We start from the raw sequence: 22,154 nt of genomic DNA, 5'->3' as shown, positions 1-22,154 counted from the left end.
CATTTCTCATCTCACATACCAATCATCCTTCACCTAACATCAAACCATTCTCAGCACGCCAGAAACCTAGACCTCCGTTTTCTAATTTACCTTAAGATCATGTACTAGAGCCCTTAATTTATATCCCATGTTCTAATACTCAAAACTAGGCCTAAACATCTTAAAATAGTGTTATAAAAGCTTACAACTTTGTTGGGAAGGCAAAATAGTTGAAAACAAATAAATTTTTGAGAAACGGGATGTGTGCACCCGCACATCTTTGCAAAATTTCAGATTTTTAACACCAACTTTGAATGATCATAACTTCCTCTACAAAATTCTAATTTTTACAAACTTTATACCGATTCAAAGAGTTTTCAAAGATCTTTAATTCTAAACAATTTTCAATAAATTTTGAAAACCAAGGCAAAAGTTATGATCGAACAAAGTTCACCAAAAACTCAATTTTTCCAAACTTCACAATTACCACCCTATCTCACCATACCCATACCAAATCATACCAAGCCATCCAAAGCTCAATTTTCATCAAAATGTACCTGTTATAGCATAATACATCAACCTCACCACATTTTCCTTCTCATTTCATTATTCTCAATTCCAACATCAACTATATAACACTTATGATCAAAATCACCATCAAACCCACCATTTCTTAAATCATAACACTACAATTATCATAAGAGCCAACTCCCAATCTATACAATCATTCAACATCATCATATCATTATAATTCATCACAATCAACTCAATATTCATCAATTCATCAACATTTAACACACCAACCATCATTTTAGTTCAACCTATCCTATTGGTCACTAGCCTATGTGTCCATGAATATTATATACTACATAGAGGAAACCGAAACCATACCTTGGCCGATTCCCTTTATGCACCCAAACTCAAAATGAGCACCAACAAGCTTCCAACCACAATCCAAGCTTTCAAATCCACTCCAACAAGCACAAATAAGTTCCAAAAGCTCCCAAAGCCACAATAATCAAACTATATACATATAAATCACCACAAATCAACCTAGGGTTCAACATAAGCATAATCTCACAAGGGTTTAAGAGCTTTTACCTTTCCCAACAGATTTGACAACGCAAATCCAAAGCTAAGCAAGGATTAGAGCAAACCTAAACATCCAAAATCACAAAAACCCATTTAACCCAAAACTCTAATAAAACCCGAAATTTTGAAGAGCAGAACTGGAAAGATTTCGTGATTACCTTGAGGGTTTCTTGGGTGGGTTTTGTAGAGCTCTTCACAAGGAACGCGTAGCCGCAAACGGTGCGGCGATCGGAGCTCCGTAGCTCAAGATATGAGCTTGGGAAGTTTGAAGTGAATAGTAACAATGGTGGAAAGCTCTCACCTCTCTCCTCACTTCAGCTGCTGTTGTGTTTAGGTTATGAGGGTGAAAGTGGCTGAAATGGGTTCATTTAAGTGTATTTATATGTTGGGCTTGGGCCCAACTTGGGCCCGGTCCAACCCGTTAGCGTTTTTAGCCCGTTTGGCCTAACTTCGGGCCAAATCTTTAAAATTAAAGCCCAGTTTTCCATTTCTAATGTTTTTCTAAGGTTTTTGATGGTTTTCACTTTTCTCGTGCAGTACCAGGCAGACTTGAACCGGTTCAACCGGTTTGATTGCCGGTTCGCAATTTTTCACGGTTTTTCGTAGAAAGCACATTTTCTGACTCAGAAAGACCCACTGAGTCCAAAAATCACCTTTAAATCCTCAAATTCTCTCTCTAACCTTTCAGAATCTAATTTGGGCAATTAATTCACTTAATTAATCGATTGATTAGTTACGGTTCTTACATTCTCCCCACCAAATAAGAAATTTTGCCCTCAAAATTTGAATTACCTGAGAAAAGCTCGGGATAATCTTTTCGCATCTCAGACTCCAATTCCCAAGTGTGCTCTTCTACTCCTGCTCGCTCCCAAGCAACTTTAACCAATGGGACATCCTTTCCTCGCAGCTTCTTCACACTAGTGTCATCGATCCTCACTGGTATCACTTGGAGAGTCAAGTTCTCTTTCAACTTGACCGATTCAGGCTCCAACACATGAGCCGCATCCGACGTGTATTTACGGAGTTGTGACACGTGGAATACGTCATGCAAGTTAGACAGATGAGGTGGCAAAGCTACTTGATACGCCACTGGCCCGAATCTCTTCAAAACCTCAAACGGTCCTATATATCTTGGGTTCAACTTCTTGGTCTTGATTGCTCTTCCAATCCCAGTTGTCGGTGTAACCCTAAGGAATACATGTTCTCCCACTTCAAACTCTAAGGGTTTCCTTCTCTGATCCGCATAACTCTTCTGTCGACTTTGGGCAGTTAAAATCCTTGCACGAATCTTCTTAATGTTCTCAGTAGTCTCTGCTATCAAATCTGGACCCAAAACACTTACTTCTCCACATTCATACCAACAAAGTGGAGATTGACACTTCCGTCCATACAAAGCCTCATACGGAGCCATCCCAATGCTTGCATGAAAGCTGTTGTTATATGCAAACTCCACCAATGGCATGTAACGATCCCAACTCCCGGGTTGATCCAACACACATGCTCTCAGCATATCTTCCAACGTTTGAATAGTCCTTTCCGATTGTCCATCTGTTTGTGGATGATACGCCGTACTAAGACATAGCTTTGTACCGAAAGCTCTTTGGAAAGCTCCCCAAAACCTTGATGTGAATCGGGGATCACGGTCCGATACTATGCTTGACGGCACACCATGCAACCTCACTATCTCCTTGATGTATAATCTTGCCAACTCCTCCATAGAACAGTTTAGTCGGATAGGCAGAAAATGAGCGGATTTGGTTAAGCGATCTACGATCACCCAAATCGCATCAAACCCCGACCTAGTCCTCGGTAAACCGGTAACAAAATCCATTGCAATTCCTTCCCACTTCCACTGAGGAATCTCAAGTGGTTGTAGCATTCCTGACGGTTTCTGATGCTCTATCTTCACTTTTGGCAGGTCAAACATTTGGATACCACTGTAGCTATATCACTCTTCATCCCCGGCCACCAGAACATCTTCTTCAAGTCATAATACATCTTCGTGCTCCCGGGATGAATAGAAAACCCACTGTTGTGAGCCTCCAACAGCAAGTCTTGCCTCAAACTCCCAACATCTGGTATGCAAATCCTTCCCTTATATCTCCATAACCCTTCATCATCCTTAGTGAATTCTTCGCGTCTCTTATCACCAACTGGTTGAAACAATTGCTGAAACTTCTGCTCATCTTGCTGAGCCCTTTGTATTTCTGATTTAAACGTGCTTGAAATCTGTAACTGATTCAAACAAGCTCTTCCGGCAACTTCACTAATATCCAGCTTAAGATCTACAAACTTATCCACTAGTTCTTCTTCTTTGATTCTCATCCAAGCAATTGTTAAAGATTTCCGACTCAAAGCGTCTGCTACCACGTTCGCCTTTCCAGGGTGATAACTCAACTCGAAATCATAATCTTTAAGCAACTCCATCCACCTTCTCTGGCGCATATTTAGCTCTTTCTGATCAAAGATGTACTTGAGACTCTTATGATCAGAAAAGACGCTAAACCTTACTCCGTATAAGTGGTGTCTCCAAATCTTCAATGCAAACACAATTGCCGCTAATTCCAAGTCATGAGTGGGGTAATTCACCTCATGCGGTCTCAGCTGACGCGATGCGTAAGCCACCACATTCCGGTGTTGCATCAACACGCAACCCAAACCCTTCAAAGAAGCATCACAATATACCTCAAACGGTTCACGCGGTTCCGGTAGGATTAGAACAGGTGCTGAAGTTAACCTCTGCTTTAACGTTTGAAAACTTTCTTCGCACTCCGACGTCCACTCGAACGACACTTCTTTCCTTGTCAACTTTGTCATTGGTAGCGCAATCCGGGAAAATCCTTCGATAAATCTCCGGTAATATCCGGCTAAACCCAAAAAGCTTCTGACTTCCGTCACAGTCGTCGGTCTTTCCCATTCCATCACCGCTTCTACTTTAGAAGGATCTACAGCTATTCCTCCCTTACTCACCACGTGGCCTAAGAACTTTACTTCCTCCTTCCAGAACTCGCACTTTGACAACTTAGCGTATAAATTCCGCTCCTTTAAGATTTACAGTACAATCCTCAAGTGTTCCTCATGCTCCTTTACCGTCTTAGAGTAAACTAAGATGTCATCTATGAAAACCACCACAAATTTGTCCAAAAAGGGACGAAACACTCTGTTCATGTAATCCATGAAAATAGCAGGTGCATTCGTTAACCCAAAGGACATTACCGCAAACTCGTAGTGTCCATAGTGTGTCCTAAACGCAGTCTTAGGGATATCATCTTCCTTCACTCTTATCTGGTGGTAACCGGATCTCAAATCAATCTTGGAAAACACTCCAGCTCCTTGCAATTGATCCATCAAGTCATCTATCCTTGGCAGCGGGTACTTATTCTTCACTGTCACTTTATTTAACTGTCGGTAATCCACACACAAACGCATCCCTCCATCTTTCTTCTTCACCAATAAAACTGGCACTCCCCACGGTGATACACTTGGTCGAATGAACCTCTTATTCAGAAGCTCTTCCAACTGAGTCTTTAGCTCTGCCAGCTCTATAGGAGCCATTCTATACGGTGCAATCGATACTGGTCCGGCTCCCGGCACCAATTCAATCGCAAACTCAATCTCCCTTTGAGGTGGGAACTCAGGGATATCTTCCGGGAACACTTCTGGAAAATCTCTAACCACCGGAATTTGATCTATGTTCTGGGCATCGCCCAACGCATTGGCAGCCAACAGAATATAACCCTGACACTCCTCCCCACTATAATGCATCATTACAGAGTTCAGGTAATACCCTGTAGCTACCACTGCTCCATTTTCTCCTTCAGGCATAAACCGAATTGTCCGTTCAAAGCAATCCAACAAAATCCAGTTCTTCGACAACCAATCAAACCCCAAAATCATCTCCAGCCCCACCATTGGTAAACAGATCAAATCGTGTACAAAGTCTCTACCCTCAAGCTTGAAGCCTACTTGTCTACAGCCTGACCTAGTCATAATTGTTTGATGCGGAGTGTGTACATGTAGATCAAAAGGTAACTCTGATACTTTCAAGCCTAATTCTTCAACTTTAGCAAATGAAATAAACGAATGCGAAGCTCCAGTATCATATAATGCAACTAAGGATTTATCACCAATTAGACATATACCTTTCATCAAAGGATCCGCCTTGGAAGCATCCTTGGCATTCACAGCAAAGACTCGACCTTGATGCTGACTCTGGCCCGCATTCTGATTCCTCCCACGAGGGCAATCCCTCGCAATGTGGCCAGGTAACCCACACTTGAAGCAACCACCTAAACCAATCTTACATGAATCATAAGGGTGAAAACGTCCACAACGATCACAAGTTAAATCCGGATAACTCTTACTCTGATTTCCTCTTCCTTTAGCATACTGAAACTGATTCTGATTGTTCTTTCTGAAGCCCCCTTGGCCTTGAGGAGTATATCCCCCTCTTTTGAAGCTTTGTCCTCTAGGATGAAAATAATTGCCACGCCCACAACTAGAGCTCCCTCCATGAGTGTCCTTAGATGCCGCCACTGTCTTGGCATACTCCTCCACTACCCTTGCTTTGTTCACCAAGTCGGAGAAGACACGGATCTCCATAGGAGCCACAGCAGTCATAATGTTGTCCTTCAAGCCCCTTTGGTACTTAATGCACCTCCAGCTCTCGAAAGTCTCCGGGTCACCCTGACATACCCGAGAAAACCTACAAAGCTCTTCAAACTTATTGGTGTACTCTGCCACCGACATGGAACCTTGCTTCAGCTACATTAGCTCCATCTCCTTTGCTTCCCTTGCAGACTCAGGAAAGTATTTCTTGTAGAAAGCCGTTTGGAACACCTCCCATGGAATGTCAGCGTTCTGAAGCTGTAGCAAACGACACTCAGCTTGCCACCAGGGCTGGGCCTCTCCCGCTAGCTGATAAGCGGCAAACTCTACATATTGATTGAGAGGAACATGCTGCGCCTGTAAAGCACGCTCTATAGCCTGGAACCAGTGGTCCGCTTCAATAGGATCTGTGGATCCTCGAAAAGTTGGCGGATGAACCTTGAGGAACGTCGCCAAGGTCATCGGAACTCCTCCTGTATTATCGCCGTTACCCTCAGCATTATCATTGGTATTCCCTTCGCCATTCCCATTTCCGTTGCCATTCCCAGTCGGTTGGCCCAATCTTTGCACTGCTTGCAGAGTCGCAGCAGCATTAGCTTCCATGGTGTTAGCGAGATTCGCCATCGCCGCCATGAATTCGGCGTGATTGTCAGCTGGTTGCTCATTCCTACTGCCTCGTGTACGCGTTCGACCTCGCCCACGAGTAGCCATGTAGGATTCCTGTCCACACCAAACAATAGATATCAAGGTGATCAGTCTCAATATCAAAAGTCTAGTGCTTCAATTAACCCAACCAGGCACTCACAAACAAGCATGCTATGCATATATCAAATAGATAACCTAATAGCATCAAAGAAAAGACACACAGAGTATGCAATGAAGCACAATCGGTCCATCCCTCAGGCTCACGAGGACGAACCGCTCTGATACCACTAAATGTAACACCCTAATTAGCCTAAGCCTTACCTCGCGTCGTAAAGCCAAGGTTAATCAGAGATTACGACAGTTCTAGACTCAAACATAATATATATATATATATATATATATATATATATATATATATAATGAATAGTATAATCTAGAAGCCCGATGAAAGATATAGCTCAAAAATAGAATTTCGAAGCACAAACGTACTAACGGAGCTACTAGCTTAAGGCATAAGAAACAGAGAAGATATAACAAAAGATAAGTATATAATATCATAGGGAACTAGTCACGACTCGCGGAGTTTAAGCCGGCTAGCCATATACTGATATACAAAACCATACAGTGAAAACAGCTTATACAAGTTTTGTTCTCTCAAATACATGCCTCTAGGCAAAACAAAATACAACAGGAGAGATATATAAACAAAATAAACCAAAAGAAACTCAAAATGATCCAAGATTCTCCGCTCCTGTCACCAACCAAAGCAACTCACCGAGGTGGGTTGCGTCCTGCATCTGAAAACACAACAACAATATGGTATGAGAACCGGCGGTTCTCAGTATGGTAACAGTTCCCAGTGATATAGGATATAAGACCCCGGGACGCCAAAGGCAATCCTAAGCTTCATATCCATCACAAGATTCAACTTAAAGCATTATAAAACATTTAAGCATAATATACCAACTTGACTTAAATAAACCAGGTTATCTATCTTAAGGGATTTCTATTCTAACCAAACACCGCTGTCCCACAGCCTTCACCAACCGATCCTCCATGCGATCCCATCGCCACCACCTTCCGAACCTCCTCAATCCCAGCAGAAAACACAGATAATGTTCAAAGCAAGTAAAGCACAAGTAGTAACATATATGGCAAATAATTCAGATAGCAAGTAAGCATGTTATTCAATTAGGCAAACCATTACAAGTAAACAAAGCATACAAGCAAATAGGAAATGCATATGATGAATGCCTGCCCTACTGGCTGTGATATCACATTGTCGGTTCAACTGCCAACCCGACACATCTCCATGGAGACGTCGCCCTTCGGATTTCTCATATGGGAACCCCCGAGATATAGTGCCCGGATCACTGTCCAGGTACCGGCGCCTGCTCGCCCTATAGATCCGAAGGGATGTGAGCGGGATATTCTTGCCTCAGACCTCACATCTCAACGTAAGCGGGATTAACCACCGTCCTTACGCCGCCGCCGCTACCTCGACAGGCGGGATTAACCACCGTCCCTGCCAAGCGCATAGCGTCTCAAAATATCATGTAAAAATATTATTTCAGTGGTTTTCAAAAGTATTTTTAGCATACATAAATCCATCACATCAATCCGAGTCCTCGACTCATCTCAACCATTGTCCCTTTTATAACTCAGTTTCCAAATACCAAAAGTCCATCATTTCTCATCTCACATACCAATCATCCTTCACCTAACATCAAACCATTCTCAGCACGCCAGAAACCTAGACCTCCGTTTTCTAATTTACCTTAAGATCATGTACTAGAGCCCTTAATTTATATCCCATGTTCTAATACTCAAAACTAGGTCCAAACATCTTAAAATAGTGTTATAAAAGCTTACAACTTTGTTGGGAAGGCAAAATAGTTGAAAACAAATAAATTTTTGAGAAACGGGATGTGTGCACCCGCACATCTTTGCAAAATTTCAGATTTTTAACACCAACTTTGAATGATCATAACTTCCTCTACAAAATTCTAATTTTTACAAACTTTATACCGATTCAAAGAGTTTTCAAAGATCTTTAATTCTAAACAATTTTCAATAAATTTTGAAAACCAAGGCAAAAGTTATGATCGAACAAAGTTCACCAAAAACTCAATTTTTCCAAACTTCACAATTACCACCCTATCTCACCATACCCATACCAAATCATACCAAGCCATCCAAAGCTCAATTTTTCATCAAAATGTACCTGTTATAGCATAATACATCAACCTCACCACATTTTCCTTCTCATTTCATTATTCTCAATTCCAACATCAACTATATAACACTTATGATCAAAATCACCATCAAACCCACCATTTCTTAAATCATAACACTACAATTATCATAAGAGCCAACTCCCAATCTATACAATCATTCAACATCATCATATCATTATAATTCATCACAATCAACTCAATATTCATCAATTCATCAACATTTAACACACCAACCATCATTTTAGTTCAACCTATCCTATTGGTCACTAGCCTATGTGTCCATGAATATTATATACTACATAGAGGAAACCGAAACCATACCTTGGCCGATTCCCTTTATGCACCCAAACTCAAAATGAGCACCAACAAGCTTCCAACCACAATCCAAGCTTTCAAATCCACTCCAACAAGCACAAATAAGTTCCAAAAGCTCCCAAAGCCACAATAATCAAACTATATACATATAAATCACCACAAATCAACCTAGGGTTCAACATAAGCATAATCTCACAAGGGTTTAAGAGCTTTTACCTTTCCCAACAGATTTGACAACGCAAATCCAAAGCTAAGCAAGGATTAGAGCAAACCTAAACATCCAAAATCACAAAAACCCATTTAACCCAAAACTCTAATAAAACCCGAAATTTTGAAGAGCAGAACTGGAAAGATTTCGTGATTACCTTGAGGGTTTCTTGGGTGGGTTTTGTAGAGCTCTTCACAAGGAACGCGTAGCCGCAAACGGTGCGGCGATCGGAGCTCCGTAGCTCAAGATATGAGCTTGGGAAGTTTGAAGTGAATAGTAACAATGGTGGAAAGCTCTCACCTCTCTCCTCACTTCAGCTGCTGTTGTGTTTAGGTTATGAGGGTGAAAGTGGCTGAAATGGGTTCATTTAAGTGTATTTATATGTTGGGCTTGGGCCCAACTTGGGCCCGGTCCAACCCGTTAGCGTTTTTAGCCCGTTTGGCCTAACTTCGGGCCAAATCTTTAAAATTAAAGCCCAGTTTTCCATTTCTAATGTTTTTCTAAGATTTTTGATGGTTTTCACTTTTCTCGTGCGGTACTAGGCAGACTTGAACCGGTTCAACCGGTTTGATTGCCGGTTCGCAATTTTTCACGGTTTTTCGTAGAAAGCACATTTTCTGACTCAGAAAGACCCACTGAGTCCAAAAATCACCTTTAAATCCTCAAATTCTCTCTCTAACCTTTCAGAATCTAATTTGGGCAATTAATTCACTTAATTAACCGATTGATTAGTTACGGTTCTTACAGCACTAATCCCCTGACCGGTATGGCACGGCCTCACTAGGGGAAGGTGGTAGGGCACTAATTTTTCGATTTATTTCCCCTTAGTATATGCCTCTAGGAAAAGGTGGTAGGGCACTAATCCCAATCTTGTGCCTACTGGAGATGCGCAATCGAGAGACGATATCCGGGTTAGCTACCGAATGTGTCGGGTTCTGGCAGTTAATCGACGCGTGAGCTCACGGTCAGTAGGAAAGGCATATATCATGTGCATATTGTTGCTTTGTTTGCTATGCATTAATTGGAAATGCCTAATTGATTATATTATGTTAATTTTTATATTTGCTACTTGCACTACTTGACTCCTACTTGTGCTTGCAATTATCTATTTGTCTATCTTTGCAAACTCACCGGTGATGGAGGAACGGAGGAAAGGTGGAAAGACTTAGTGTCAAGGTTAAGTTTAAACTAAACTTAGATATCCTTAGAAGACCACCTTCTTATGGTTGCTGTTTAGTAATTTAAGCTTTGTAATCTAAGTGTCGGCGTTCTAGGATTGCCTCTAGTATTCTCAAGACCTTATATCTTATGTGTGTTGCACCTTTACCATGCTGAGAACTTTCGGTTCTCACCCCATACTCTGTTGTTATTTTTCAGATGCAGGTCGAGCGACACCTCGCTAAACGTTTGGAGTTCTACTGCGAAGTGGTTCATTTTGAGGCCCTACTTTTGTTATTTTGATATATATATATATATATATATATATATATATATATATGTATTAGACTCTCCTTATATGTATATGAACACTTTATCTTTAGTATCTCTTAGAGGTTTTATGGAGAACTAGGGCACTCTCCTTATATGTATATGAACACTTTATCTTTAGTATCTCTTAGAGGTTTTATGGAGAACTAGGGCTTTTAAACATGTTCTTTTGAGCTTTTATTATGTATATACTGTATGTAAATATTCTTCGGCCAGTCTTAACTTCGCAGGCTGAGTTAGGAGCTTGGTATATCGTTTTCTTGTCTCTCTACTTCTACTTTCCATTTAGTTATGATTTTAAACCTTAGATTTCTTCCCCCGCAAGTAATCCTATTTTTTGAGTGTTGCGCTTTTATTTTACGATTTTTGCTTTATCCGTTTTTCAAGACTCTTCTACTATATCCTCTTCAATATTATTATATATACTTTTATTTTAGAGGTCGTAATATCACATCACCTCTACTTTACGGCTTAAGCGTAAAGTTATGTGTGGTAGGGTGTTACACATGTCATCTCCCACACACATTTTTCAGTCTTCTTTGCATAATTGTTTGTACAATTCATTTCCATCTGTCATATTTATTATGTCTTTTCAAGGGTTATTTGAATATTTACGCATTTGTTTTTCTACTGATTTCTCCAACTCCTAATTATAGTATGCTATCACGATTTGCTTTTATAACAGTTCACTTTCTTCCGCAAATTTTCACCACCATTTAAATAACAGGTCACGTTGCAAATTGTTAAGTCACCCACTCTTAACTTTCATATTTTTTTGGCTTTTGAATAGTACTTCATTTTATTGTTGACACTATTTTTTTATACCTATTTTTTTCCTAAAAGAAGTTTAGTTTGTTGATTTTGTATATTTATTATTGAACTTATTTAAGGTATCAGTGGCTGTTTTCTTTCAACTTTTCACATATAAACTTGTGTTTGTGCTAATTAGTAGTTTTTTGCATTAGATAACTAATTTAAGAACCTTATTATTAATTCTTATTATTCATTTTAATGTTTCATACTGTGACGGTAATATGTGATTCAAATATTCGTAATATGAAGAATTTAAATATTATTTAAAAGTTATTAATTTATATTTTTAAAATATTAAATTTAATTTGATGTATTTTAAATTTGTTTATTTAGTTACTAAATTGGCTTTATGTTTATGGACTTATGATTTTATTTATTTTAACCTAATAAGAGGTTATAAATACCTCATAAATTATTTTAGTTGTAATATGGAGATATTATAAGAGTGGCAAAATACTTTTTGATTTCGTAATGAAATTATGGGTGGACAAGTGAGATTGACTGAATTCCTCTCTTTTTGTATCAAAAAATTGGATAAAAGATTGAGTGAGTCCATTTAATTCAATTTTCAAACTATAATGTGGACTAGTTAAATTGAAGATTTTTTTTTTTTACATTAAGAAATTGGATAAAAAGTTAAGTGATTCCAGGGACGGTTCCAAGTATATTGGTGTGGGGGCAAGCATTCCCACTACAATTTGGAATTTTTTTTAGTAATATATGATAATAATATTTATTTGCCCCCATTAGATTATTAAATTTGACCCCACAATAATTTTTTACTCAATTTTTGGTATTTAATCGTCAATTTAAAAATTTTATATTAGATATTCGTTAGAATGATCAATTCTCAGATTTAAACGAAATTAGTGTTCTTTTTTAAAAATCAACTCAAAAGAATATTATTTATCTTCTTTTTAAATTAGCTTTAATTTTTGCGTAGCAACTATATTAATTGAAAGAACTTTTTTAACTATGAATATCAATAAGAGTGGCTTCTAATTGTGTTGGGAAGTGAATTTTTGAATAATTGTTTAGTAATATATATGAAAAGAGAGAAAGTTTGATGGTAGTATTAAGAAAAAAATTACTTAATTTTTTAAAAATATAAAACCTAAAAGAATAGAATTTTAAATTATTATTTTAGTGTTTTAATTTGTATTTAGATATTTTGAAGGCTAATCATATTTTACAATAACAAAATATAATTATAACAATAATCATACTATATGTACATAAAAAATAATTATCTGTATAAAATATATATTATAATATAAAATATACATTGAAAATAAATTAAACAATACATGTATTTATACACATATATATAATGGTTAATAGATAATTTAATATTTAATTTTTTATATACACATATTATTTTTATTATCAAAATTATTATCATGTTATATCAATTTTGCTCTCACTACCAAAATTTTTTAGATCTGTCACTGAATAATTCTATGTATATTCAATTTAAACCTATTTTTTATTTTTATTTTAATTTAATATTTTTTAATTTTAATTTATATCTTTTTGTTTATTTTTTTTGAATGCTTAATATATTTGAGGTCCAAAATAGACCTTAATTACTGAAAATATTTAGTTTTGTTTATATATATATATATATATATATATATATATATATATATATATATATATATATATCAAACATAAATTCGCTTTTTAATTTGCATATGGATGCATGAGTGGTGTTGGACTCTCGTATGGAAGAGAGAGGTGCTTTACAATTTTGTGGTGTCAGTAAAACCACAACTCGGACCATGCGAGTTCCCATTCACCACACGAACCGTCGGAGTGTCATTTTACTAAACGCACGGTCCGATTTGATGCAGTCTGGACACGCATCGCGCAATAACTTCTCCTATCTTCTTCTTCCTTTCTCCGTTTAAATTTTTTTATGTTTCGTAATTATAATTATTATTGTTAAGTGGCTAATTATTATTATTGTGGTTAGAAATTGAATTTAGGAATTATTATCATTTTTACCAGATATAGGTTTTTTTGAATTTTTTTTTAATATTTTATAATTAAAATTATTATTGTTAGGAAGTTTATTATTGTTGTTGTTATTGTTAGAAGATGAATAAAAATGTGTATTACTTTTGTACTCTATCATTTAAAATAATACATTTTCAAAAGTATTATATCATTTATTTTTCTTACTCTACTAAATAATAACAGAAATCATACTAACAAATTTTTGGGTTACATACCATGAAGGAAAAAAATACAGATGCAGAAAAATAGAGAAAGAAGCGAGCAAACTTGAAGAAGAATACGGAATCTGATATTTTCAATAAACCTAAATCGGACTCACCATTTACCATTGGCAGATTCAAATTAATATTTAAAAAAAGGAATTCGAACCCTACGATTTCATGTTTAGCTTGATAAAAAATATATATATATACAAAACGCACGGTCCGTTTTGTATTGTTAAAATCCGAATTCCAGCCATCAACAAGTCGTACCCTCCGACTTGTTTGTTTATTTTTGCTTAACAAAGAACTCGAACCCTCCGAGTTCTTTCACCTAAAAATGACAAAAAACTGTCCCACCTTCTCGTTTATCTCTCTCTATTTCCATATCCAGGGAAAGCACACTAATGAGTTCCATAACTAAAAAATTGAGCCACATAAATTAGCATTTTACCGTGCTGAAACTCTTATATTTCAGCAAGTGATGAACTGAGCTGGCGACATCATCTAGTGGACGCGTATTAATGTTGGGGTGCACGCGTAGACAAAAGCTTGTCCGCTGCAGTGGTTGCAGAGAAGGATTTAGGTGAGTTGGGATAATCATGTTAACCATAAGCTTATATTAAATTATTAATGATAGTTATATTTTTGGGTTGGATTTTTTTTGTAAATCATGAGTATTTTTGGTTGAAATGGTGGGATTGGGGTTTTTTAAGGGTTATTTTTGTATTGTGTATGGCCTAACGGTGGAGGAACAGTTTTTTAAAAATATTCAATTTGAGAGAGAGAAAACTAACATGTTGATATTAGGCATAGTTAATTGGACCATGTAATATGGAAAAAGGAATTTGTTACCTTTTTTAATATATACTAGAGACCTGGAAGGACTTAGGAGGCAGAAGGAAAATAAATAAAGTATTATTTTTGTCCCTAATATTTGGAATAAGTTTTAAATTATTCTTAACGTTTTAATTGTTCTATTTAAATCTATTAAGTTTTAAAATTGATTGAATGTTATCCTGCCATTAGGGATCCGTTAACAGAATTGATGGCGGGACAAAATTGAGAGGATTTTAAAACATTAGGGACAAAAACGATACATAAAAATAAATTTTAGTTTTTTTCTTCAATAATATCAGTTTTTTATTATGCATAATATTCAATTATTTTTTAATCGCATCTAAGTAAATTACACTTAATTACGTTACTTTCATTCTAAATAAATTTATTTTTTTATAATTTTACACTTAAAGTTATAAGTTAAAATAAAAGAATATAATAAAGTTTATTTAGAATGAAAGTAATGTGATTAAGTGTAATTTACTTAGATGTGATTTAAAAATAATTGAATATTATGTATAGCGAAAAATTGATATTATTGAAGGATAAAATTAAAATATATTTTTATGTGTTATTTTTGTCCCCAACATTTTCGTTCTACTTAAATCCCTAACGTTTTAAAATCGTCTCAATTTTGTCCCGCCGTCAAACATGTTAACGGATCTGTAACAGCATGAGAACATTGAATCAATTTTGAAACGTTAGAAATTTAGATAGGACGAGTGAAACGTTAAGAACAACTTTAGGACTTACCCCTAACGTTGGGGACAAAAACGATACTTTAATAAAAAAAAAAAGAAAAACTAACCTTGAGAGTAACCTAAGCATTGACATGAGTACTATTAAAAGTATATTGATATTAAAAGTATATTGATAGAGATTGGGATTGGAACTTGGGAGATTAAACTCAATATTATATTTAGTGATTAGAGATTAAAATTAAAATTTTAATTGAGACATAAAATTGTAATCACTTAAATATTTCTAAAAAATTAAGTTACAAAAATAAAAATTTTTGAGAAAAAATTAAAATTTTAATAAAATTTTTTAATAACTAAAAATATTTTAATAAGTATTCTCATTTTATATCTATATTTATTTTGAACTAAATAAAATAATAACTAAGATATAACTATATTTTACATCAAATATATCACACAAAGTTAATATCTCAATTTCAAGTTCTTCTTCAAATGCAATCTAAAAGTTATGGTGAAGCTAGTGAATTGGGTTGGGTGGGATGGGTAATAATCTATGAAGTATGGACACTTTGTTGAGTAGTCATGTCTGCGTGTCGGACACATTTCGGAAACAACAGTCACCGACACTCGTCCGACATGCGTGTCTGTTGTATCCAACCGTGTCTTAATAAAAAATAAAAAACTTCTTCTCCGGACACGTCTGAACACACCTAAATATCATCACGTGTCAGCATGTCCAATCTTATTGTTAACATGTATTGTTAAAATAAATTTAGATATAGTATATATTATTATTTATTAAAATAAAAAATATTTTAAATACTTAATATAATTAAAATAAGACATTAAAAGTAATTAAAAAGTTTAATTTATATTTTAATATCAATAAAATATCAAAATATCATTACAATTTATCTAAAAAATACTTTATATTTTATATGTATGTGTGTCCCTGTGTCATGTAAGATTTAAAATTTGCGTGTTGGCGTGTCCCTGAAAGAGCCTAACAGCAGAAACAACACAAATATCCAACACAAGAACAATATGGAAGCACTCACAACATAAATGGTAGCAACTATAATAAGCAAATATAGCAAGTAAAGCAATAACAAGAATAGACTGAGATTTTAACGTGAAAAACTCCCTCAGTATGACAGGTAAAAACTATGGGTCGTCGAGACCAATGAAATAGCTCCACTATAATTAAATGAGGTACAAAAAAATCTCAAACAAAGAAAAAAACATGCATATAACCAGCGAAAATATCAAAGCATCAAAGCTCACAAATAAAAAGCAAGAAGATGAAAAATACCCAAAAAATAGAGCTGCTATCGAAGTCAATTTCTCCCTCTGCAGACCTCTAACTAAAATCTTCACTGTTCAGAATGCACAACAAGATGTGAAGAATCTATAGGCCAAATTTCACGTCGATCCAACAGTAAAAGAATGAGAAATTGTCGTTCCAAGATTTTTACTTTGTGTAAAAATGAAAAATCTGAATTCTCTCTTGTGAAGCCAAACTTTGTCCCTGCAAATCTCCAACAACATCTCCACCGACTAGAATGAAGAACAAGATGATAGGAACACGCAGTTTAAATTTCTAGCCGATCCTAACGGTGAACAATTGAGAAAATGCCATTTGAAATTCACTACTTTGGGCAAAAACTAGAATTCTGTTTTCTCCCTTCTTTCTCTCTTTGGTGGCTACTCTCTATTTCTCAAATGACCCCAAAATCTGAATTAGGATTGTGGCACAATGAGTACAAAGAAACACCCTCAAAATATTGGGCTTAGGGCTCACAAAGGAGAGGAAAAAAAACCCAACAAATATCCCCCTCCTCGACTAGGTAGAAGCCCTCGCCATTCCGGCGATGAAACAACATGTTTCGTGCTTATCTCTTGACAATGCTTTTGTCATCGTAGCAGCACCGTTGTGTGAACTTTCTCAACTTCCAACAACTTGGAATCTAACACATCTAATATGAAGTGATCGAAAGTCCTTTTCATCTTTTCCTCGCGGTACTTGTTCGCTATCGGTCTCACGCCAGTATTTAGCCTTGGACGAAATTTACCACTCGATTAGTGCTGCAATATAAAATTTTAAAATGAGTTGATTAATTTATTACTTTAGAATATACTTTATATTTTTGGAAATAGTAATCACAAAAGATTTTCATTATAACACATGGTTAAATAAACGGTTAACCACAAAGAAATGCCCCCAAATTATTCAAAAAGCAGCTGAAATGCACCTGAGTTTTACTCTCGAAATAAATGCGTTTAAATAATTTGAAACCACACCAACAATACCAACTGTCATTATACATATTTTTTAAAACATTCCTCAGAGATTGAATGTTGATGCGAATTTTTAGAACCATATTCCAAAAAAATGAGTCATTGTTATTTTTGAAATTTGTTAATTTGTTTACAAGTATGTAGTTTGCTGGGGTTTGTAAAAAGTGTTATTAGTTGTTAACTAAAAAAATTAGAAGAAAAAGATGTACTCCACCAGGGACGGACCTAGAGGAGGCCGAGTAGTGGCATCGACCCCCAAAATTTTAAGAAACTATACTTATATATGAGATACGTGTTTAAAAAATAAAAAAAGAATTTATGTAATTTAATAATTTTATATGTATTATTTTTCATTATGTGATGGATTTATGTCTTAAGTTTTTAAGTCATCAATATTTTTTACTTAACTAATTTAATATCATACCCTGAAGTCTTTATTACCTTTCAAATTAGTTTTTACGTGATAATTTTTATGTTTATTTAAAAAAATCATTTGTTTTTTGTATCAATATATTTAACATTTATATTATTAAATTAAAAATGACTTACGTAGTTATATTTTAATAATCACATTAAGTATTTTAGATATAATTTTCTTGTAAAAAATACTCATTTTTCTTCTAAAATTACGTTGCTAAAATAAATTTTTTTTGAAGATATGTTATATCTTGTATTCTATTAGGGTACTGTGTCTTTTAAATAATTAATAATTTATAATTTATTTTCAAAATTTTTTACAATTTTTAAGAGAATTAATTTTAATTAATAAGATATGTGATTATTTTTAACTGAGCACGCTATAAATTATTGGTATTTTATAATTTTATAATGTATTATTAATATTGTTATATTTCTTTTACATAAATCTTATAGTAAAAGTAAAATTGTAAAACAAACTATAATTATATGTAATAATTTGATAAACCTTTTAAAAAAAATAACTATAATAACTATATGTTAATCATTTTTATTAAATGAAAAAAATAAATAAAAATTCGGCCCCTCATTATTAAAATTTCTGGATCCATCCCTGTATTCCACGAAAAATGACAAAATTTTATGAACAAAAATATTTCATTTTTTTAATCGTGTATGTAACAAATTGTATGAAAATTAAATCTTTAACGTATTTTTGTAGAAATACATACTTAAATCACCAACATGTGTTAAAAAAATTTAACCAATTCGGAGTACACAAATTTGATGATCAATTCCGTTTATAATTGTGTCCTACACAAATTTTTTTTCCATACTTACATTAAAAAGTCTCTATTTGGTGATTGTGAGGTTTTATTTATTAAAGTTAGCTGCATCCACTGAAGCAAATTATTACTATTCAAAAAAATTTTTGTGTATAAAGCCTAATAGGTCTGATCCATGGTCATATGGCCTAAACTCTTCATATGCCTGTTTAGATATAGAAAGATAAGAAATTAGCATGAAAAACTTCTAGAGTGTTCACAACCGTTTCTTCCTGTTTCTTTCTCCAATCGTAAACTAGCTTATTCCGACCTCATGAGAGGTGGCTATGTTTGAGGAGGACATTCCCGGTCACACAATCCGGGAAAAAAGGTTCGAACTGATTTAGAAGGGCATGCTTTTACTGGAGACTCTAGTTCTCACCTTACCCCTAGAGAGGAGGAGTGGATGCTAGAAAGGGAAGAGGAAGGCAATTTCACCACCAACCCTAAACGATCCTTCAGCGACACCGTCAAAAAGGTAGAGTGTCGATGGATACAAAAAAAGTGAGCCACATCTCTACTTCTGGGAAGGAGCTAATGGAAGAGGATGAGGACCGCAGGAATTCGAGGGAATCAGAGGTAAATATGGAAGGAAGCCAAATTTCAAAAATTACAGTAGAGAAGATTGAAGGGATTTTCAATTTCAGGATCAACGAAGCAGCCATGAAGGAACTTAGATACCCATGGTGGGATACTCTTATTGTTAAACTTCTTGGGAGGCGTATATTCTTACTGGCCCTTACTAGAAGACTCGAGGCTATGTGGGAAAAAATGGGCAGCATTGAGGTCATTGACTTAGGCAATGACTTTTTCAATGTAAAGTTTTATTCTCAGGAGGATCTTGATTTTGCTCTTACAGAGGATCCTTGGAAGATCCTAAACCACTATATATCCATCCATTCTTGGCAACCAAATTTCAATCCTTTTGAAGCCACCATAGACAAAATCGCAGCTTGGATTAGACTCCCAGATTTGGCTATTGAATATTATGAAAAAAACATGCTGAACAAAATAGGAGACGTGATTGGACGCACCTTGAAAGTTGATACAAACACTGCAGATAAAAGTAGAGGAAAATTTGCCAGACTTTGTGTGGAATTAGATCTAACAGCCCCCCCCAAATCTCTCAATATGCCATTAATGGAGTTAAATATAAGGTGGAATATGAAGGAATCTACAACATCTGCTTTAGTTGTGGGTTAGTAGGGTATGAGAAGTCTAATTTTCCGAAGACAATACTAAAAATTTCGTAAGGAATAGAGGTGGGGTGACAGAGAAAGAAAAAGAGGGTGTAGAGGAAATAGAGAAGACAACCACTGTGGACAGAGTAGGGGAGGGTAATCCAGGTATTTCAAAAAAAGAGAAGGGTAAGCAGGTAATTGAAGAAAGGAATGAAGCATATGGACCCTGGATGTTGGTCCAGAGATTAACACGTGACAGAAAAGGGGCAAAAGGAGACAATACTACAGGGGGTAGTGGAGGAATGGAAAAAGGAGAGAATGGAAAGGTTGGGGTAGTGGTACCAGGTATGCAGTGCTAAGAACACAGGACGATGAGGTGGAACTAGAAGGAAGTAACAGTCAACAGAACATTCCATCAAAGTAAATTCAAGTTGAAACAGTGGCATTAAACAAAGAGAATAAAATGATCACCTCCATCGAGACCCATAACACACAGAATCATACTCAATCATCTAAACCAGCAAATCCAAGACCGGGATACCAACCTAACCCAACTAACCCAAAACCAAAAAAGACCTTTAACTCTACTTCAGAGGCGCCAATAACAACCCAGAAAATTCATAAACTTACCATTTCAAACCCATGGCCTCTACCTAGCCCTTTTAACCCAGTACCAAACAAGCCAAATAACATAGCCACTTCTGAAATAAAAATAGTCAAAAACCAACACAGCCACCATCCTGAAAATTGGACATACACTCAAAGCAACACCCAAGTAGATATACAAGATACCTTCATACAATATTCTTTTCTTGCCATATCAACACCTATGGAAGAAGAGATAAACCACCCTCCTGACCCCAAGACACCTTACCTTCATTCTATTGAAACAGAGATCAAGCTAGAGGCGGCTATGGAGCTTGAAAAGGTGCAGGAAATCTAAGAGAAAACAGATTGCCATGAGGATGCAATTGCTTGCAACATGCAATGTGAAGATGTTCACATGAGCATAGAGAATCATAACATGATAGAGAACGAAGCACCTCTTCAGGAGGAGCAGAACAAGGTAACTTACTGAGGTATTTGTCTTTCATTCTGCCTTTCAAATGATAGTATTATCATGGAATTGCAGAGGAGCGGCAAGTAGAAAGTTTTGTCGCACTCTAAGAGAACTTTGTAAATAAACTAAGGCAGATATAGTGGTTTTGTTGGAAACAAGGTGTAGTGGTAATAAAGCAATTAATATTATTAGAAGTTTTGGTATGAATTTTCATCATATTGAGGAAGCATAAGGCTTTAGTGGTGGGATTTGGATTCTATGGAATGATCCTGACCTAATGATCAATATAATTAAATCGAAAAGCCAATATGTGCATATGGAAGTTAAGGAAAGTAATAGAGGCAGTTGGCTCTTAACCACTGTCTATGCTAGCCCGCAAGAGGCAGAGCGAAAGAGACTATGGGATGAACTCCAATTAATGGCGAATGAGATTAGGGGAGAATGGATGATGGTAGGAGACTTCAATGAGATAGCTAACCCTATGGAAAAGAAAGGTGGCGCCAAAGTGAATGTTAATGCGTGCAGAAAATTTGCTGATTGGATCCAAAGATATAATCTCATTGATTTGGGTTACATAGGTACCAAATTTACCTGGAAGGGTCCGCAATGGGAGGGACTTGATAGAGTCTTTGAAATATTGGACAAAGCATTGTCTAATGTAGAATGGAGAACGAGGTACCCAAACACAAAGGTGGAAGTTCTAGTGAGATCTAACTCGGATCACCACCCCTTGCTTATTAATCTAGAACCAGAGCTCATCAACAATAGACAAAGACCTTTTCGTTTTGAGGTTATGTGAAATTTACACCCAAAATTCAAAGATTGCATCAAGGAGAATTGGAATGGGAACACTTATCTTCACTCATCCTTATTTTCTCTCACCGATGTGCTGATGAGATGGAATAAAGATATTTTTGGCAATATCCATAAACAAAAAAGAGAATTGTTGAGAAGAATTGGAGGAAACCAAAGGAGCCCAAGCTATGGAAGAAATCGGTTCTTGGAGGATCTCGAGAAGCAGCTGAATAAAGAGTTAGAGGAGATCATGGAAAGAGAAGAAGTGCTGTGGTTACAAAAATCAAGAGAAAATTGGATTGTGGAAGGAGACCGTAATACTAAATATTACCATATGAGAACTATAATTCGAAGGAGGAAAAATATGGTCCTTAGGCTGAGAAGAGAAGACGGTACATGGGAGGAAGATCAAGAAGAACTGGAGCATCTTACAG

The 22,154-nt window shown here is 35.9% G+C and overlaps 3 protein-coding genes across 3 annotated transcripts; 1 reads left to right on the top strand and 2 right to left on the bottom strand.

The window, feature by feature from the left end:
* Positions 1–4,122: 4,122 nt before the first annotated feature.
* On the bottom strand, positions 4,123–5,820 carry LOC130939522 (uncharacterized). Its single transcript, XM_057867625.1, has one exon. It carries the CDS (start codon positions 5,818–5,820, stop codon positions 4,123–4,125), a length of 1,698 nt encoding a protein of 565 aa, XP_057723608.1.
* Positions 5,821–5,835: 15 nt separating this feature from the next.
* Positions 5,836–6,312, bottom strand: LOC130939521 (uncharacterized). Its single transcript, XM_057867624.1, has one exon. It carries the CDS (start codon positions 6,310–6,312, stop codon positions 5,836–5,838), a length of 477 nt encoding a protein of 158 aa, XP_057723607.1.
* Positions 6,313–19,173: 12,861 nt separating this feature from the next.
* LOC130939520 (uncharacterized) lies at positions 19,174–19,887 on the top strand. Its single transcript, XM_057867623.1, has one exon. The coding sequence runs from the start codon at positions 19,174–19,176 to the stop codon at positions 19,885–19,887; it is 714 nt and encodes a 237-aa protein (XP_057723606.1).
* The last annotated feature ends 2,267 nt before the right edge of the window (positions 19,888–22,154 follow it).

The sequence above is a fragment of the Arachis stenosperma genome, chromosome 7 (assembly GCF_014773155.1).
Source record: "Arachis stenosperma cultivar V10309 chromosome 7, arast.V10309.gnm1.PFL2, whole genome shotgun sequence".
NCBI lineage: Eukaryota > Viridiplantae > Streptophyta > Magnoliopsida > Fabales > Fabaceae > Arachis > Arachis stenosperma.
This window is presented reverse-complemented; position numbering and strand designations above follow the sequence as displayed.

Coding starts and splice junctions, on each gene's coding strand:
- LOC130939522 (XM_057867625.1), bottom strand. CDS start 5,820: ATGTCGGTGGCAGAGTACACCAATAAGTTTGAAGAGCTTTGTAGGTTT.
- LOC130939520 (XM_057867623.1), top strand. CDS start 19,174: ATGGATACAAAAAAAGTGAGCCACATCTCTACTTCTGGGAAGGAGCTA.
- LOC130939521 (XM_057867624.1), bottom strand. CDS start 6,312: ATGGCGGCGATGGCGAATCTCGCTAACACCATGGAAGCTAATGCTGCT.